General features: G+C 37.0%; 1 protein-coding gene and 1 long non-coding RNA gene across 13 annotated transcripts in view; one reads left to right on the top strand and one right to left on the bottom strand.

The window, feature by feature from the left end:
- Positions 1 to 19,792, bottom strand: part of MYBPC1 (myosin binding protein C1) — a 91,053-nt gene that overhangs the window by 19,861 nt on the left and 51,400 nt on the right. For all 10 annotated transcript variants that reach the window (XM_063694244.1, XM_055358789.2, XM_004053754.5 and 7 more), the window contains 10 exons: positions 19,186 to 19,310; positions 17,912 to 18,017; positions 16,635 to 16,801; positions 14,667 to 14,829; positions 13,250 to 13,356; positions 12,786 to 12,919; positions 6,197 to 6,356; positions 4,768 to 4,872; positions 3,472 to 3,660; positions 2,456 to 2,590 (listed from right to left, as the gene is read on the bottom strand). In XM_063694244.1, the coding sequence (XP_063550314.1) occupies positions 2,456 to 2,590; positions 3,472 to 3,660; positions 4,768 to 4,872; positions 6,197 to 6,356; positions 12,786 to 12,919; positions 13,250 to 13,356; positions 14,667 to 14,829; positions 16,635 to 16,801; positions 17,912 to 18,017; positions 19,186 to 19,310 (1,391 nt within the window). The remainder of the gene's footprint in view (positions 1 to 2,455; positions 2,591 to 3,471; positions 3,661 to 4,767; positions 4,873 to 6,196; positions 6,357 to 12,785; positions 12,920 to 13,249; positions 13,357 to 14,666; positions 14,830 to 16,634; positions 16,802 to 17,911; positions 18,018 to 19,185; positions 19,311 to 19,792) is intronic.
- Positions 1,367 to 19,353, top strand: LOC109029212 (uncharacterized). 3 transcript variants are annotated; one of them, XR_008670540.1, is made up of 6 exons: positions 1,367 to 1,738; positions 3,324 to 3,666; positions 5,620 to 5,711; positions 6,059 to 6,314; positions 15,015 to 15,244; positions 19,045 to 19,353. It is a non-coding gene; the product is annotated as an uncharacterized lncRNA (long non-coding RNA). The 3 variants fall into 3 exon arrangements; XR_008670541.2 differs by having other exon boundaries at positions 1,372 to 1,738; positions 3,600 to 3,666; XR_004066844.3 differs by lacking the exon at positions 3,324 to 3,666 and having other exon boundaries at positions 1,376 to 1,738.

Genomic DNA, 19,792 nt, shown 5'->3' with positions numbered 1-19,792 from the left:
GCATTGGGGACTGGACTGGCTGTCCCTTGGAACTTTTGCCTCTCTCTTGTTCTAACCCTAACAGGAGTATCAAGGAGAAGGGACAGGCAACTAGAATATCCTGGCAGCTAGTAAGGCATGTGGAGAATAAAAATTCCTTATGTCTTTGAAAAAGAGATACATCTTTAAACAAATGGTCTGCTTGGGAGCTTCTGTGTTGGTATTTTCATAGTCAAGAGACAGTGGATGAGAAAGTGAAAATAAGAGACTCAGAAAACATGTACAAAAGAGTGAAGAACTAGTAAAAGAGACAATTTCAAGAGAAAACAGGACGAAACAAGACCAGAGGGGGAACAAAAATAGCCCATCTCTTCACATTGGAACCACTTTAATTGGGGAAACACAGACAAAGAAGATGGTGTCCCAGGGGATGAGGAAGGAACATGTAAGTTATTTAACATGTGAGGAGAATTTTTAAGAAAGGAAAGAAAAAACTAGAGTGCAGAAAGAAAACAAAGAAGAGTAAAATGCTGCAGGCATTAAAAAAATAATAACAAAACAAAAACGAGAGAAAGGCAGAGTCCAAAACAACACACGATCTTACAAAACAAAGAATTCTCTTACAGAATAAAACCTGATGTCTCTAAAAGCATTAAACACTATAGAAAATTAGTCTGGAGGACAACAGCCATTAAAAGAGAATGAAGAGTCGGCAGCCACATAAAGAAAATAAGAAAAGACTGCAAGAAGAAAGAGATACACGTTGTGAGAGAACTCCCATAGAAAGCTAATTCCAAAACGTTACTCGGCAAAATATATACATAATAATGACTGTGTACATATACATATGTATATACGGATATACATATGTATCTACACAGACCACACACAAAATTTTGTAAAATACACTTCGTTGTATTTTATCTAAGGTGGGTAACATCAAAATGACAGCCATCTATCATTTTGCTGTATCTTCTTACTTTTTAAACCTATCAGAAAGAAAAGAGTAAAGAATTTGCTCGATTCATACATACACAAAAGGTTTATGCTCAAAGGCCACATCACACATAAGATTGGGATATTCTGCTGGCTGGACAATACAAAAAAACAGAATGGAGTGCTCATGACTTTTTTAAACGGGGGCAGGAGGATGGAAGAGGAATAAACTGAAGTGCTCAAGATTTACTTGTTGCATTAGTGACACTATCCCCTTCCCTTACTGGGTTAACCCTGGGAGGTTTCTGACGTTTCCACTGCTTTTGGTTAGTGGCTTTTTAAATCCTGGAGAAACCAATTATAGGACTCTGTGTGTGGAGTAGGCGCAAGAGGGATTGAGGGGTATCAGGATACTTCATTGTCCCTCTCCTCTTCCTCCCTCCAGAACAGAGGTGAGCATTTCCACAGGTGCCCCAATCCAGGCACCTGGGATTTCTTTTTCAGCAGTTTTCTCTTCATAGGAAGTTTCTTCTCCATAGTGAGTTTCCTCCAGGGGAGGTGCATTTGTGTTCACATTCCTGATTTCCCAAATGTGCTTCGTAACCTCCTCCCTTCACTTGGAGGATCTATGTTAAAGTTTGGTGTCCAAAGAGTTTTCCTGGAGGTGAAGTCTTGGGCTACTGTTTGTGGAATTCCAACAAGTTTCCTGGGAGATTGTTTACCTACCATCATCTAGAATGGAACCCAAGTCCAGAGCCATTTTCAAATGTCATCCCTTTCTAGTTATGGCAAATAAGAAACCAAGAAACACAACAGGATTTTGGTAAGTTTCACATTCTTTTGGTTTTCAGGTAATTCTGGCCCATATTTTCTTCTGTCATTTTTTCTTTTTCTATTATTTCTATCAGTGATTTTAAAAATTTATGGCCTTGTTTCTCTTCCCCTCCTAAATTAAACTGATTACATTTTTATATCCCCAACTCCTGAGATAAGTTACTGCTACATATTGAACTTATTTCTCGAGGATTTAATGCTGCTTCCTTTAAAACTAAGAGCGGTTCTTAATTCATCTTATTTTTAGATGAAGGCAGGTAATGATTACTAGCCAAATATGTAGTCTCCCTTTATTACCCAAAATAGGTCACTCTTTTGATAGTTAACTTCAGCTCATTATAGGTTTTAGAATTTCCAACTGGCTTCATCATAACTAGACTTTTATATTGCTGTGGTGCAATTTAATTCCACCAGTTTAAGAAGTGGAAGTCCCCAAAGTTTTGTTACAATCTCTTCCTCCCATCTCTTAGTTCAATTATAGTGTCCAATCTGGCAGCCTAGCCAAGATACTTTTGAGATATCAATTTATAATCACCAAGCACTAAAAAAGGGCTTAGTTTACATACATCTCAGAAGGATGACGTTTGGCTTGATCTTATTTTCGTAGGAAGGTAATGCGTTCTCAAGAAAGAGAGGCAAAAGAAAGGGGAGGGACATATCTCACCTATTGATGACAGTATTCATTTTATCTACTGGTTGTACTTACTTCCTTCAAAGCAATACTCTAGCACATAGCCATCTAAACCTGCTGCACCAATGTGGTCTGGGGGGCGCCACCTCATCGTGACAGTCGTGTCAGTGACAGAGTCCACAGTCAGAAGAGTAGGAGGGCTTGTTACAGCTTAAAGATAAAAGAGACAGAAAAGAATAAACTATTTACTACACAGCTATAGTGCAGGAACTGTGATAAAATCAATGGGGATACCAATAAAAATAGACACAAAAGCCCTACATCTTAATGAAATTCAATTAAGACACCTTGAGCATGGATGTGTGTAAGGCAAAGAGCTGATCAATGTGAGAATTTTGGAAATGCTGTCGTGTATTTTTTTCCAAATTGAGAAGCCGGTGTGGGAAGCTGGGAGGCCCAAAGAAGTTGAAGAAGGCAAGGTTTGGGATCTAATGATCTAGAGTAATTTTCTCATTGCTCTCTAATTTCCAAGTGCAAACTCTTGTATTACATTTTTTTCCATTGAAAAAAATACCTCATTGCCATAAAATAATGGAGATATCTTTTTTTTTTGCCTTCACTGAACTAACTTTTTTGATTTAATAGATAACATTTAAGGTGTGACCATAAAGCAAAGAAACCAGTTTCCAAGTGTAGCCTGTTGAACCGATCTCAATTTGTTTCAGTGATAGTTGTTTACACTGAGCTGGGTTATATTAATAGGTTAATACCTTCAGAAGGGCAAATGGAAAGTACTCACATGTCCATGGACTCAGCAATATGTTTTCAGTGGGGAATGGCAATCAGAGCCACCCACAGTTGGCACTGGAATTATGGTAACGAATTCCAGGGCCTATGTTATGAAGTTATTCAACTTGACCAAACCTACTTTTTAATTTCTTAGACATAAAATTGTACCTAACTGTTTCAAGCTCCTGCCCACCTACAACTCTAAGAAGTGTCCAGGCCTGTTCCAGCTAGGGATCAGAGAGAAAGCAGTCATACTCTGGGGCAATGATTCTGATGACAAAGACTCATCTCTCTTGACTTACCCAAAGGAACAAAAGGCCTGGAGGGCATACTGGGCTTGGAGATGCCAATGGCATTGACTGCAAAGATGCGGACCTCATAGGCCACACCTTCAATCATCTTCTTGGGCTCAAAAGTTGTTTCTTTGCAGAGATCAAAATTCAGCCTCATCCACCTGGAGCTTTGTTTCTTCTTCCTCTCAATAAAATATCCTGCAGGTATGCAAAATGAAAACTAAGGTTTTTCCTTGGTCTCTGAAATTAAACATTGTCAGATAATAGAAGTCCTTAAAATTTTGCATTTTATCATCAATCTATGTGAAATAGTCATGTATGTATGTAAATATTTTTAACCTATCTTATTCCAAGAGAATAGAAATATTAATATAAAATATAGATGAAAATAATGGGACTAAGAAATTAAAATTATACTACAAAGAGAAGAAAAATGGATCACAGTTAAGTCAGCCATAGCAACTCAGTCACTGTAGGTGAACAATATAATCAGAGGCAATGTAGTTGACTCTGAGTCCCAGCAAGGAAGATAAGAAGAGGGAAATGACCAGTTTCGTGAGTCTCATTATTAGCAAAGAGAAAAAAGTCTCATGGCATAGGGGAAGCAAATGCTTCTAAGCATTTAAATATTTTTTCTTTTCTTTCTTTCTTTCTTCTTTTTTTTTTTTTTGAGACAGAGTCTCACTCTGTTGCCCAGGCTGGAGTGCAGTGGTGTGATCTTGGCTCACTGCAACCTCCATGCCCCCGGGCCCAAGTGATCCTCCCACCTCAGCCTCCTGAGTAGCGAGTAGCTGGGACCACAGGTGCGCACCACCATGCCCAGCTAATTTTTGTATTTTTAATAGAGGTGGGGTTTTACCATGTTGGCCAGACTGGTCTCGAATTCCTAGCTTCAAGTGATCCACCCACCTAGGCCTCCCAAAGTGCTGGGATTACAGGTATGAGCCACAATGCTCAGCCTAATTATTTAATTCTAAAATAAATTTCTTCATAGAGAAAATCATGTAGAATCAGACGTTCACTGGCTAGGATGGTGGAAGTTGGGCTTATAGTTGCTTCAAAATTAGTGTGTATAAATGTCAAACAAAAAAAGAAAACCAGCAATCAGATGATATTCATCAGAGCTATTTAAATCTCGAGTAATTACAGAGCATCTCAACATATATATTTCATTTTGAATGCATAAAGTCACAGTAAAATAGGTTTTCTTCTAAACGCAATACTTTAAAATGTGCTCTGTACTAAGATGCGTAAAGAGGACACAACTGTACTGGCAGTTACACAGACTAACCAACATGCAGTTACCTAGGATTGGAGAGCCTCCATCATAGGCAGGAGGCTCCCAGTTCATGATACACCAGTCATCTCCCACCTCTGTCACAGTCGGTGCCACTGGAGGATCAGGGAAGTCTGTGGCAGACAAAAGATAGGATAAAGTAAAATAAGGAAGAGGGAGTAGAAAAAAAAGTTAATAGGAAAATATGTTTCTTGGTGATAATCATTGAAACTGTTATTTCTGAGTACTTTCCCATGTTTACTGAATTATGCTTATGATATGGTTTGGCTGTGTCCCCATCCAAATCTCATCTTGAATTGTAGCTCCCGTAATTCCCACATGTTGTGGGAGGGACCTGGTGGGAGAGAATTGAATCATAGGAGCAGTTTCCCACATACTGTTCTCGTGGTAGTGAGTAAATCTCAAGGGATCTGATGGTTTTGTAAGGGGAAACCCCTTTGGCTTGGTTCTCATTCTCTCTCTCTTGTCTGCTGCCATGGAAGACATGGCTTTCACCTTCCACCATGATTGTGAGGCCTCCCCAGCTACAAGGAACTGTGAGTCCATTAAACCTCTTTTTCTTTATAAATTACCCAGTCTCTAGTAGCCCTTTATCAGCAACGTGAAAACAGACTAATACAAGTTAGTAACTAATTTGGGCAAAAATTTGTGCTCAATATGGGATAAGGGAAGATGAGCCCACCCCTTGCCTGAAATAAAAATAATGATGTCTCCAAATCCCTAAACCGGTGTCCCAACATTACAGAATAAGCCCCATATGAAACCCAAGACTCTCATTCCTTACCTTGAAAATGTTAACCAAGAAATTATTGTCTAAATGTTGAATATGGTTGTTGTGGTTGTTGTTTTTAACTACAAAGTGAACTTCCGCGAACTGAATCAAAGAGTTTTACAAGACTCAAGATGTTGGCTAGTAGAAATCCAAGTCAAAAATGGCAAGTCACAATATCTTGTAAGTATAGTTCAGTGTCTGATAAAAATGACCTCAGTTTTTGGTCAATTTGAAATATGTCATTTAAGGAGAAACTAAAGTAAGAAGAGGAGAGCATCAGACCTTGGAACAGTAGTAATCTGCTAGACTCATTTTATTCAGCTTTGGGCTTAGGAAAAATGCACTTAGATAGTTGTCTAAGGACCAAGGCAGATCTAATCCCTCTGTAATGATTGTGATGTGGGAAGTTATTTAGCAATTGTGTTTCAGTGATGTTTAAAGGGCACCAAAAGGGAATATGACTTTGGAGAGCTAATGACCAGCAACCCCAAATGGCTGACCTTAGCTCTTCTTTCTCCAATGATAAGTCCTCTAGGCAAGAAAAAAAAAGAAGACAAGGGAAAGACAAAGGAAGGAAATGGAAGGAAAGGACAAAGAAGGAAAGTCTCCTCTGAATCTTGACATGTCAGCTTGATTCTAGAAGTGTGTTTACCTGGAGGACTTACCCACAACTTTAACCTTGATGCTTGCATGTGCCTCTCCAGCTTCGTTTTTCAGATTGATGTGGTAAACACCAGAGTCATCTCTTTCAGCTATATCAATGACCAGAGTGCTGCTATCAGGGTAAGATTCTGTTCTTATCCGGCCACTGCCTTCCATAATAGCCTAAGAAGTGGAGAAACAAAATGTGGCATGATTTACACAATAACAAGGGCTACTTCAGAGTCTCTTATAAATTGAGCAATTCAGCAGACTATAGAGTGTATAGTCTATAGATTATATACTGTATTTGGTGGACTATATAGTGTAACTATATAGTGTTCATGCCTATTATATGTTTTCTCAGTTTAATTCTCCCCCAACTCTAATGACAAGGTATTATTATACCATCTTACACATAAAGAAACTGAGACTTATCTTGCTCAAGGTCACACAGGTAGGAAGTAGCAGAAACTGGATTTGATCCCAAAGCCCACTAGCCACCAACTTTCCCAAGAGAAAATTGGAGGACTAAAAATACAAGTGCAGACATGTCATTCTAGGAGAGGAATCCCTGTGTATGAAATTAGAAACCCTCAAACTCCTATCAGAAACTAAATAATGATTTGTTCATTTTCTTAGATGTTTGGAAAATTTTAAAATACTGAAAAGGATTGAAGAAGGCTGCAAGGCCAATTTTCCATTTTCTTTTTCTAGTAAAAACATAAAAGAATGCACATCTAATTCCCAAAGTAAAGACAGAGCGAGGTTGAGCCTCCTATTATATTTTCTTTCTTTTATTTTCTTCTTCTTTTTTTTCACTTTTTTTCTTCTTTCTTAAACCTGAAATTTAAAGCAGGATTACATTTTTCTGATTCCCAGGTTGTATCTTCTATAAGACAATCAATAGCCAATATACAAAGAGGAAAAACAGAGAAGGTCAAAGTAATTTAGAAACTGGTTATTTGCCACTAAATACTAGGTAAACTCTCTACTCTTTTGTGTCTGTATTAGGACTCATAAGTCTTCAATAACCTGAGATTGTGATCACAGTAAGAATACCTGAAATAATTCTCTAATTCTTCCATTTTGTAATAGAACAAAATTTCCTCATATCAGCCAAATTCTAATGTAAGATTTTAATAGATGTTCTCTTTTGTTTTTATTTATTTTTTATTTTTCTCACTCCCAAAGCTAATCCATCTCCTTTCTTTGTATCAATTCTTTTAGATTTTCTACACAACCATGTCATCTGTGAACAAAGACCATTTTATTTCTTCTTTCCCAATTTGTATACCCTTTTATTCTTTTAATGCATTAGCTAAGCCTTCCAGTAAAATGTTAAAAAGCAGTGGTGACAGGAGGACACTCTTGCATTATTTCTGATCTTGGTAGGAAAGCGTCAAGTTTCTCACTGTTAAGTATAACTTTAGCTGTTGGGTTTTTCTTTTTATGGTAGATTTTTTTTTATCAGATTGAATACATTTCCCTCTATTTCTATTTTGCTGAGAGTTTTCTTCATGCATTTTGTCAAAGATTCTTTCTGCATCTGTTGATATAATCATGTTACTTTTCTCCTTTAGCCTGTTGATGTAGTGGATTACATTAATTGATTTTCAAATTTTGAGCCAGCATTGCATACCTAGAGTGAGTTTCACTTGGTCTTGGTGTATAATTCTTTTCATACATTGTTGGGTTTGATTTGCTCTTTTTTTTTTTTTTTTTTTTTGAGACGGAGTCTCGCTCTGTGGCCCAGGCTGGAGTGCGGTGGCGCGATCTCGGCTCACTGCAAGCTCCGCCTCCCGGGTTCACGCCATTCTCCTGCCTCAGCCTCCCGACTAGCTGGGACTACAAGGGCCGCCACCACGCCAGGCTAATTTTTTTTGTATTTTTAGTAGAGACGGGGTTTCACCGTATTAGCCAGGATGGTCTCGATCTCCTGTCCTCGTGGCTAATGTTTCATTAGAATTTTTGCATCTACATTTATGAGAGATATTGGTCTGAAATTTTCTGGTTTTGATATTAGGATAAAACTGACCTCATAGATTGAATTAGGAAGTATTCTGAAAGAGATTAAGGCACAATTTCTTTCTTAAATGTTTGGTAGAATTTACCAACAAACCCATGGGGGCCTGTTGCTTTCTGTTTTGTAAGGTTATTAATTATTGATTCAATTTGTTTAATAGAGATAATCCTTTTCTGATTGCCTATTTCTTCTTGTGTGAGTTTTAGAAGATTGTATCTTTCAAGGAGTTGGTCCATTTCAACTAGGTTGTGAAATTTATGGGCATAGAGTTGTTCATAATATTCCTTAACTATCCTTTTAATGTCCATGGGATTTGTAGTAATGTCCCTCTTTCATTTCTGTTAATTAGCCTTGACTCTTCTTTTCCTACTTAGCCCGGCTAGAGGGTTATACGTTTTATTAATATTTACAAAGAACCAGCTTTTGTTAATTTCTCTATTAATTTCCAGTTTTCAATTTCATTTATTTCTGCACTAATTTGTATCATGTCTTTTATCTGCTTACTTTGAATTTAATTTACTCTTCTTTCTCTTGTTTTCTAACACGTAAACTTTGATTACTGGTTTTAGGTCTTTCTTATTTTTAAATATATGCAATCATTGCCATTAATTTCCCTTTAAGCACTGCTTTTGCTGCAACTTAAACATTTTGATATGTTGTATTTTCATTTAATTCAATATATTTTAAATTTTCTTTTAAGATTTCTTCTTTGAAGTGTGTTGTTTAATCTTCAGGAATTTGAGGGATTTTCAGCTATTTTTCTGTTATGTATTGATTTTTAGTTTCACTTCTGTAATTTATTTATTTTTAGTTTAATTCCATTGTCCCTGAGAGCAGATATCATATGACTTCTATTTTTAAAAATTTGTTAAGGTGTTTTTATGGCCTAGAATGTGTTCTATTTTGGTGAATATGCTATGTGTGCTTGAAAAGAATGTGTAATCTGCTGCTATTGGATGAAGTAATCTATAGATGTTATTTATATACAATTGATTGATAGTGCTGTTGAGTTCAGCTATGTCCTTACTGATTTTCTGTCTGCTGAATCTGCCCATTTCTCATAGAGGGATGTCAAAATCTCCAACTATAATAGTGAATGCATCTATTTTTCATTGCCGTTCTATCAGTTTTTGTCTCATATATTTTGAGGCTCTGTTGTTAGGTGTATACATGTTAAGGATTATTAGGCCTTCTTGGAGTATTGACCCATTTATCATTATGTAACGCTCATTTGTATTCCAGATAAATTTCTTCACTTTGTAGTCTGCATTGTCTGAAGCTAATATGGTTACTCATACTTTCTTTTGTTTAGTCTTAGCACAGCATGTCTCTCTCCCTCCCTATACTTTAAGGGATGCAACTTTATATTTAAACTGGGTTTCTTATAGTCAACATATCTTTGGGTCATATTTTTGCTCTACTCTGACAATTTTGGGCTTCTAATTTGTATATTTGGACCACTGACATTTAAAGTAAATATTGGTATAGCTGGATCAATATTTGTCATATTTGTTATTATTTTCTATTGGTTGCCCCCTTCTTCTTTGTTCCTATTATTGTCTTCTACATTTTTTTCTGCCTTTTGTGGTTTTAATTAAGCATTCTATGTGATTTCATTTTCTCTCCTTTACTAGCATATTAATTTTACTTCCTCTTTTTTAAACTTTTTAAAGTGGTTTCCCTAGTTTACAATATATATTTACAATTAACCCAACTCCACTTTCAAACAACACTACAGTGGTTCACAAGTAGTGCATGTACTTTAAAATAATGAAATGTCCCTAATTCCTTTCTCCCATTTTTTGTATTATTGCTGTCATTCATTTCACTTATATATAAAATACATAAATATAACTATATAAGCATACCTAATTGAATACATTGTTGCTTTTATCATTTTGAACAAAGTATTATTTGTTAGATCAACTGAGAGTAGGAAAAATGAAAAAGTTTATTTTACCTTCACTTATTCATTATTTTATACTCTTTCTTTCTTTATGTAGATCTGAGTTTCTGACCTATATTATTTTCCTTTTTTCTGAAGAACATCTTTTAATATTTTTTTGCAAGACATATCCATTGGCAACAAATTCCCTAAAGTTTTGTTTGTCTGAGAAAGTCTTTATTTCTCCTTCACTTTTGAAAGAAAATTTCAGAGGGTACAGAATTCTAGGTTGGTGTGTTTTCACCCTGAACACTTTCAATGTGTCACTCCACTCTCACATTTCGGCAGTTTGCCCTGTATCCTCACTTCTCTGACATATGTAAGAGGAGTTGCTAGTTTTTCCGTTTGTCCAGCTTTTTACTTGTTAGGATAGAGTGGCAACTTCTAAGCTGATTACATGCCCAAATGAAAATTTGAAGTCTAACTGATTCTTTAAATTTTTTTGGACTTTTTCTCTTGTGTTTCATTTTGGATCATTTCTATTGCTATGTCTTCAAATTCGCCTTCAATGTCTAATTAGCTATTAATTCCATCTACATATTTTTTATCTGAGACATTTTATTGCTTTCATCTGTAGGTGATTAGATTTGGATCTTTTTATATTTTCCATTTCATTTCACTTTTTTCACTTAACTTTCTCTTAATTTTTATTTTATTTTATTAAATTTCTCTTAAATTTAATTTAAATGGAGAGCTTAACATTTCTCCACCTAACTTTTTGAACATATGGAATACAGTTAAAATAACTATTTTCATATGCTCGACTGCTAATCTAATTTACATGTGAGATCTGAATTGGCTGTAACTGACTTTTCTCATTTTGAGCTGTGTTTTCCTGCTTATTTCTCTACCATAATGTTTGACTGGATGGCAGGATATTGCTAATTTTGTCATGTTGGGTGCTTGATATTTTTGTATTCATATATAAATCTTGAGCTTTGTTTTGAAATGCAATTAAATTATTTGGAAATTGGTTGAATCTTTTAGACTTGTTTTTATGACTTATTAGGTGGGTCCATGACAGTGCTCAGTCTAGGGTTAATTATTCCTGCAACCAAGGCAAGGCTTTCCTGAGTACTCTACTCAATGCACTGTGAATGATGAGGTTTTCATGTCTAGCTAGGGGGAACAGGCACTACTACTACTGGCCTTGTGTGAGTGCCAGTCCACTTCTCTTTAATCCTTTCATATGTTCCTTTCTTGAATCTTGGGTAGTTTCTTCATAAATGTGCACTGATCTTTACTGAATACTTGAGCGTGATCCTCTGCAGAGCTCCAGGGGGACTCTCTGTGCAGCTCTCTCCTCCAGTATGTATAGTATGTATCCTATGAACTCTGGCTGCTTTGGTCTCCTTATACAATGGGAGTCCTAAACTTAGGGAGTCCACTGGGTTCTGTCCAGGTTTTTCTTCCTTGTGCCACTGCCTGGATACTCTTTTATGGCAATAAGCTTGAGGCAATTATAGGGCTTATTTCATTTGTTTATCATATTTCATAGTCATTGTCTTTCACGATCTGATGTCCAATGTCTTGAAACCCATTGTTCACATATTTTGTCTATTTTGGGGGTTATTTCAAGTGAGTAGGTAAATCTGGTTCCTGTTATTCAATTCTGGTTGAAAGTAGAAGTCTCATTCTGCTTTTTATTATTTAATTTTATTTTTAACATTAAAAAAATTTGTTTTGAGATGGAGTCTCACTCTGTCGCCCAGCTGGAGTGCAGTGGCGTGATCTCGGCTCACTGCAACCTCTGCCTCCCGGGTTCAAGCGATTCTTGTGCCTCAGCCTCCCGAGTAGCTGGAATTAGAGGCATGCTGCCACCATATTTGGCTAATTTTTTTGTATTTTTAGTAGAGATGGGGTTTCTCCATGCAGGCTCAGGCTGGTCTGGAACTCCTGGCTTCAGGTGTTCTGCCTGCCCCAGCCTCCCAAAGTGCTGGGATTACAGGCATGAGCCACCATGCCCAGCCTCATGTCTTCTTTTTAAATGTAATTTTTTTTTTTTGCTTTTATTTTTGTAGAAAGCCACGGAGTCACACTTGAGCTGGCACTACTCTACCATTTCACCCTCACTTGTATTTCTCCCAATCATTCACTTTGCCCCAGCCATGCTGGCTTTCCTTCTGTTCCTCCAACACATCAGGCTTATTCTCTCCCCTTGGCCTTTGCACTTGTAATTGCCTCCGTATGGAAATGTCTTCTCTTTGATCTTCACATAATGGGTTCCTTGTTCTTCACAGAGGCTGCCATTGACTATGCAGTTACTTGCTATTGTATCATTCTCTTTTATTATCTTCTTGTACTTATTACTATCCAAAGTGACTTTGTTCATTTATTTATTTAATAATTCATTTTCTTTTTCATCCCCCCAATTTCCATTAGAATAAAAATGAGGCTTTTTTCACTGTGCATCAAAACATGCTTTGCTACATAATAGTCAGAAATATGAGAAGTAAATTAATGATGATCAGATTTGCCTGAAAATCAGTCATCTTTCTTTTTCAAAGGAATTACATCTTTACTGTACTGCTGTACATTTATTTGTTTTCTACCTTCATCTGAATAATGGAGGGCAAGGGGTGGGGTAGGCAGTGTGTATGCATATGTGTGTGTGCATGTGAGTGTGTGCAAGCATAAAACAAACCTTATCTCCCCGGCTCCACATGGCTTTAGGAGGTGGTTCTCCGCTGATGGGGATCTCAAGACGAAGCTTGTTTCCTGCAATCACTGTCACTGTGTTGTCAGCATCAAGACCATCCAGGATGATCTTAGGAGGATCTAGAATATTAAGCATAGTCTTTGTTATCAGACAGTCATTTCTTTGTGAATATCTGCACTAACGTTTGGCTAGTATGATGGTAGTAACCAATATTTTATCTAATCAAAAAGAATATAAGAGGAGTCAAGATAGTTGGTGCCTGGCACCTTGCAAAACCATTTTATTGTAAGGTGTTGGTATAAGTCACCAATCTTTCTGATTGGTGATTAATACCAATTGATGTATTTTTCCTTAAATGTCACTTAGTTTTGAATATATTATAATTCCATGGTAAGCAAAAGCAAACAAAAAAGAACACAACTATGCAATGAATTATTTTATCTACTCACCAATAACATGAACTTTGGCAGGCAGAGTAACATTGTAGGCATCAGGTGCAAATACATAATCACCTTCATCTTCAGTGAGGGCATTGGCTATCACTAACTTGTGGATCCTAAGGAAACAAGGAAAATGTATTTCTAAGACTCCAAAGATCTAGTTTATATATGACCCAAACTGAAAAGACACTTGACCTTTATCTGATTAACTTCTTTAGTGCAGGAAAGAGAGGGAGAGGGAGAGAGAGAGAGAGAGAGAGAGAGAGAGAGAGAGAGAGAGAGAGAGAGAGAGAGGATGAGAAGCCTTAATTATCCTACTTATTGATTCAAATTAAATCTTTATTTTGGACTATATGGAATTATCTCCACAAATAGAATCTGCTTATTGTATATGCAGAGTCTATTATTCTTTTTTTTCATCTCATAGCTTTAAAAAGGCTAAAATAGAACATATCAATAATGCTATACTTTAAGATTCAAGAGATGCCAAGAATAATCTTGATTTTGGCTTTACATCCCAAACCCTAAGAACAATAGCTCTTAACTTTACTGGGGTCATAAACCAGTGAATATCTGATGGACACTATGAATCCTTTCTGTGTAAACAGTATGTATTTTTGTATACACAGAATTTTCTCACAATTTCACAGGAGTTATGGGACTTCCTAAAGTTCATTTATGATATCCTAAAAGCCCGTGAATTCAAAGTTAAACTCTTGCCTTAGATCTTTGCCAGATTCTAGGATATTATGCCCCCTACACAAATAAAGATTTGTGGGAAGGCATTGTGACACTTATTGCTGAGAGACGGTTAATCCATTTGATCAGGTCCTCAATTAGAATTCAGTATTTTTCCTCTAACTTCTTGTTTATTATTTATTTTAGAGACAAGGTCTCTCATTCTGTTTCCCAGGCTGAAATGCAGTGGTGTGATCTCAGCTCACTTCAACCTCCCCCTACTGGGCTCAAGCCATCCTCCCACCTCCCAAGTAGTTGGGATTACAGGTGCATGCCACCACGCCTGGCTAATTTTTGTGTTTTTTGTAGAGATGAGGTTTTGCCATGTAGCCCAGGAGCTCTTGAACTCCTGAGCTCAATTGATCCGTCTGCCTCGGCGTCCCAAAGTGTTGGGATTACAGGCATGAGCCATGGTGCCTGGCCTCTAACTTCATGTTTAAATGGAAAAAGAGTCAATGGATTTTGAATAGACAAAGTACCATAGTGTGAGGTACAGATACAGGATTATGAGTAGGACATGCTATACAACAGAGAAATCACACCTTCTTGCTAGTTGGAAGCAAAGAATCAGGAATAGATGATCTCCCTATGGCTACCCTTCAAATATGCTCACCAAATATGTAATTTAGAAAATGGAGAAAGTAGAAATGGGACCAAACCTCACTTGCGGGTCACCTGGCTCGCTTACCTTCCCTTGTGAACCACCTTTAGACGGTCACTCTCCTGAACAGGTAGGCCATTTTTAGTCCATTTTCCTGGTATGTTTTCAGAGATTTCACACTTCAGGTAGATTTCTTTTCCAAGATTTACAGTCTGATCAGTCAGAGGTGTCAAAATCTTCAGAGGTTTCACTGTAGAAATGATAGACCATCACAAATGCCAAGCCCAAACTCTCAACAGGCCAAGATGGTGGCATTTCACAATGGTATAGTGAGCTCTACTACAATGTTTGTTTTGAAAGTGAGAAGCTGTACCAGTGCAATTAATATATTAGAGGATAATTTCACATTTGATTATGTACAATTTCATTCCTTAGAAAAACTAGGTGAATGCAGAAAATTGCATCCAGCTGAAATGACCCAGCAAGGAATGCACAAAATCTGCAGACTCACACCTCAAACATCTATCAGCTACCTCAGTTCATCCATGTGATATAAGCCACACCCATTTACATCTGAGGTCACAACTACTCATCAGATTTTGAATAATCCTCTTTCTACTGCTTCACAACAGTTCACAAGCCACAACACTTCCAGCATTAATTCTGTAAGCAAATCTCAGGTCTTTTTCAACATTAAGTGCCATATTTATTATATTTATTAACCATTTAGCATGTGTAAAACTGTGCTATTACTTTTTACTGGGTTCTTATATTTTAAAAAATATGTCGCTGACTGATGTGGTTTGGCTATGCCCTCACCTAAATCTCATCTTGAATTGTAGTTCCTATAATCCTCACATGTCATGGGAGGGACGTGGTGGGAGGTAATTGAATCATGGGGGCAGTTACCCCCATGCTGCTGTTCTCATGATAGTGACTGAGTTCTCATGAGATCTGACAGTTTTATGAGGGACTTTTGCCATTTTGCTTGGCACTTCTCCTTACTGCCACCATGTGAAGAAGGACATATTTGCTTTCCCTTCTGCCATGATTGTAAGTTTCCTGAGGTCTCCCCAGCCATGCGGAACTGTGAGTCAATTGAACCTTTTTCCTTTATAAATTACCCAGTCTTGGGTATGTCTTTATTAGCAGCATGAGAATGAACTAATAAACCAGCAGAATTCTTGAGTGTCATACCCATAATCCCATTTCCCCTACAAACCCTATGGTTTTTATTGCATGACTTCGCATAGCATAATTATTTTTAGAAATGCACATGTTACATCATAGCAGAATGGATTATAATTGCTTTAAATGGATACAAATATGAGATAAGGATCTGTCTATGGCTGAAAGACTTCTTGATGTTAAACTAAAATGGCCACAGTTCCATAAAGCATAAGGAATGTATTGGGATTGATCCTGAATAATTCAATGATTATATGAACTGCAACTGGACTAAGCAATAAATGTGGAAGTAAGATTTCTGCTCTGTTTGTGACATCATCTTGAGATATTTGCTGTTTTAATTTTTATGGCAATATTGGGAGAGATTCTGCCATTGCTAACTGACTAGCAGTAGAGGGCACTGAGGGAAGTACATTAATTCTCTCATGCCTCTGAAGCCTACTAGCAAATTAGCTCTTACAATCTTCTCAATTGAGCCCTTTTGGTTTGAATTACTTTCTTCTCATGCCAAATGTAATTGCAGAGTGTTGAATGGTTATTTGATGAATAGCTAGCTAACATTATCAGGATATGACATCATATCTAAGTATTTATCCCCTGTTTTTACGGTCTTGGAATTATAACTTTTCTGGCAGGTGATTTTTATACTTCCTTCCTAATATTGGTGCTCTACTATTAAATTGAGTTGTGGTTCCTTCCTTAAATATCCTGATTGATCTGACATAGACACTTAGCTGGAATGAAATCCATTTTACATGCTTAAAAATCATTGCAAATAGAAATCAAATAGAAACTTTTCTGAAACCGAATTAACACAACCATCATTAATAAGCCCACTTAGAAGACATCTAAAGAAATCTCACTTACAGTCAACACTAAGTTTAGCAGATGATTGTCCTCCTGTTGTCATTACTGAATATTCTGCAGCATCAGCCTTTGTTGCTCCCTCTATGATCAAGATGTGTTTTTTACCCTCAACTCTAATTCGGTATCTTGATTTTGGACCAGGGATAATCTCTTCACCATTCTTAAACCTGAATTAAGATAAAATATTAAAAAGGTTTATAAAAGATCCTTCAAGAAAAATACCTTGTCCATCTTGCTTATTGCAATATCCTGAAGAATTTCTGGAGGATATGAGACACACAAGAACTATTTGTTGAATTAAAAAATGTACGAATCAATCTCTGTATCCATCAATAGATTCATAATGTAACAAATATTGTCTACAAAATTGTGTTAAAAGACCACGAGCCACCTGTTCGCACTCAAGATGAATCAGGTGCAACTGCTAAGAGTGGATATTACCCACATGTAGGCTCTTGAAGCACATTAGTAAGAATATCATTTAATGCATTTTAAAGATAACTATGATTCTCTACTAGAATGAACAATCTACACTGTACCAATTACTACAAATTCTGCTGTGTAATTTACTGTACCTTTCAACATAACATTTCATTTTAAGATTTAAAATTTCTAGTTTTTAATTTTAAGATTACTCACAAGGAACCTGAGAAAACATTCCCCACCTGAGCAAAACAAATAAGCTCTTATTTCTAAAGGCAATTGGTGATTCTCAGTCTAAATTTTTTTCCCCTGAGGTACTAGGAAAATAAAGTGACTAGGGGTTACATGAAAAATACATGTAAATATGTACTTAAAAATCATTGCAAATAGAAATCAAATAGAAACTTTTCTAAAACCGAATTAACACAACTATCATTAGTAAGCCCACTTAGAAGACATCTAAAGAAGTCTTACTAAACTTACTAAACACTAAATATGTTTTTTCATGTAAGTTGCCAATATGGCATAGTGAGAGGAAGCCTGCTATAAAGGTTAAGAGCATCCATAGGCTTTGGGGTCAAATAGACTTGGGTAAACTTGAGTCATCCGCTTAGTATTAAGTACCCACTTCCCTACGTGCTTACCCACATAGATCTCTGGTTCTTTTTTCAGTCTCACGAGTGGAAAAACCCCAGTATATTAGTATACTTTTATTTATCATCTCTACTAACACAAATGAGGTGGAGATTCTTTTCAAAGGTTTAAAAGCTATTTGTACTTCCTGTTCTATCAACTATGAAGGTCCAATTTTTTTTGTCTATTAAAAATAGACAGACTTCATTAAGGCTATTTACCATTTTACATTGGCATCATCTTCAGACACCTCACATTCTAATTCCACTCTCTCCCCACAATAAGCAGTTGTATCTTCCAGCTGTTTGGTCACCATAATTGGAGGCTCTAGTATACAAAAAGGGGAAATCAGAATCATTAAATATCCAAAGCGTATCCCATGAGCCCTGATTTGTTCACAGATGAAAAACCAACAGTGAGAAAGCAACATCTATGGTTGACATGGTGATAACAGTAAGTGAGGTTTTTGTTTTTGTTTTTGTTCTTGTTTTGAGACAGAATCTCACTCTGCTGTCCAGGCTGGGGTGCAGTGGCGTGATCTTGGCTTAATGTAACCTCCACCTCCTAGGTTCAAGCAATTTTCCTGCCTCAGCCTCCTGAGTAGCTGGGATTACAGGTGCATGCCACTACACCCAACTAATTTTTGCATTTGCAGTAGAGACGAGATTTTACCACATTGGCCAGGCTGGTCTTGAACTCCTGATCTCAAGTGATCACATGCCTTGGCCTCCCAAAATGCTGGTATTATAGACATGAGCCACTGTGGCTGTCTGTGAGTTTTGTTTTGTTTTGTTTTGTTTTGTTTTCTATGTCTGTTCTTGGCAAAATAAATAGCAGGCAACCCTGGGTAAATTCTCCCAATTTTTTCACAGTTCTCCAAGTCAAATCAATTATTGTTCTCAAGAACAAACAAAACATATATCAAATATTATTCTTTTAGCAAAGAAGATACTAAATGCTAGACATTTCTGATGAAGGAGAATATATAAAACTCAAATCTTTGATCCTAGTTCCAGATGGATGACAGAGATCTCAGAGTTGTCTGTAATCAGAAGCCCTCATAAAGAAAATAAGGAAGACATGGCTGTATTCACACCCTCCAGCTCTTTTCACAGTGTCTTAGTAAATGATAATTTTCAGTGTGCTTGGTACCAACCACTTATTAATGAAGCTGGTTTCAAGAGAAACCTATTTGTGATCAGTTGAGTGTGTGAAACAAGGATTATCCAGTAAAATCTGTTGGGTTTCAAAGCTATAACTAGAATAATTATTTTTGCAAAATAGTGCTTGGCTTGAGTCAAAACATGAGGCATTTGTACTCAGCAGGTTTTCTTTCTCCCCTCTGCTGTTCTAGTCTTCAACAAACCAGAAGACTCGTTAGGATCCATAATAGCTGCCAGTGTAGAGAAGCCTCAGTTACTTTCGCTTTGATCATTATCCCTGGGAGAAGAAGCCAACAGCTCCTGGTGACCACAAGAAGGGATTTCATTTTTACCTCTTACGAAGAGCTCAGTGGAACATTTCTCATCACCGGCTGTCACATAATACTCCGAATCATCTGTCATCTGACAGTTATTGATAAACAGGATTCTCTGGCATCCTTTGTGTTCAAAGATGTATCTGTTTTGAATAGGATGAAAATAAACAGAGTCTGTGAATGTGATTTTATTCTTTTCTTTATTGCCAGCAAATTTGGCTTATAATCTGGTAGTGTTTGAAAGTCAAGGATCTGGGTTTTTTTTTGTTTGTTTTTTTGCTTTTTTTTTTTTTTTTTTTGAGACAGGGTCTTGCTCTGTTGCACAGGCAGGACTGCAGTGGTGCAAACATAGCTAATTGGAGCCTCGACCTCCTGGCCTCAAGTGATCCTCCTGCCTCAGCCTCCCGTGTGGCCGGGACCACAGGTGTGGGGCATCAGGCCCAGCTAATTTATTTTTTGTAAGACTGAGTCTCACCATCTTGCCCAGGCTTGTCTCAGACTCCTCGGTTCAAGCGTTCCTGCCTCAGCCTCCCAGAGTGTTAGGATTACAGGCGTGAGCCATCGTGCCCAGCAGGGATATAATTTTGATCTGCTCTTTAGGTATCATATCTTACACAGTTTAACG

The sequence above is a fragment of the Gorilla gorilla genome, chromosome 10 (genome assembly GCF_029281585.2).
Source record: "Gorilla gorilla gorilla isolate KB3781 chromosome 10, NHGRI_mGorGor1-v2.1_pri, whole genome shotgun sequence".
Classification (NCBI taxonomy): domain Eukaryota; kingdom Metazoa; phylum Chordata; class Mammalia; order Primates; family Hominidae; genus Gorilla; species Gorilla gorilla.
The sequence above is the reverse complement of the archived record's forward strand: the minus strand, read 5'-3'. Positions and strand labels throughout refer to the sequence as shown.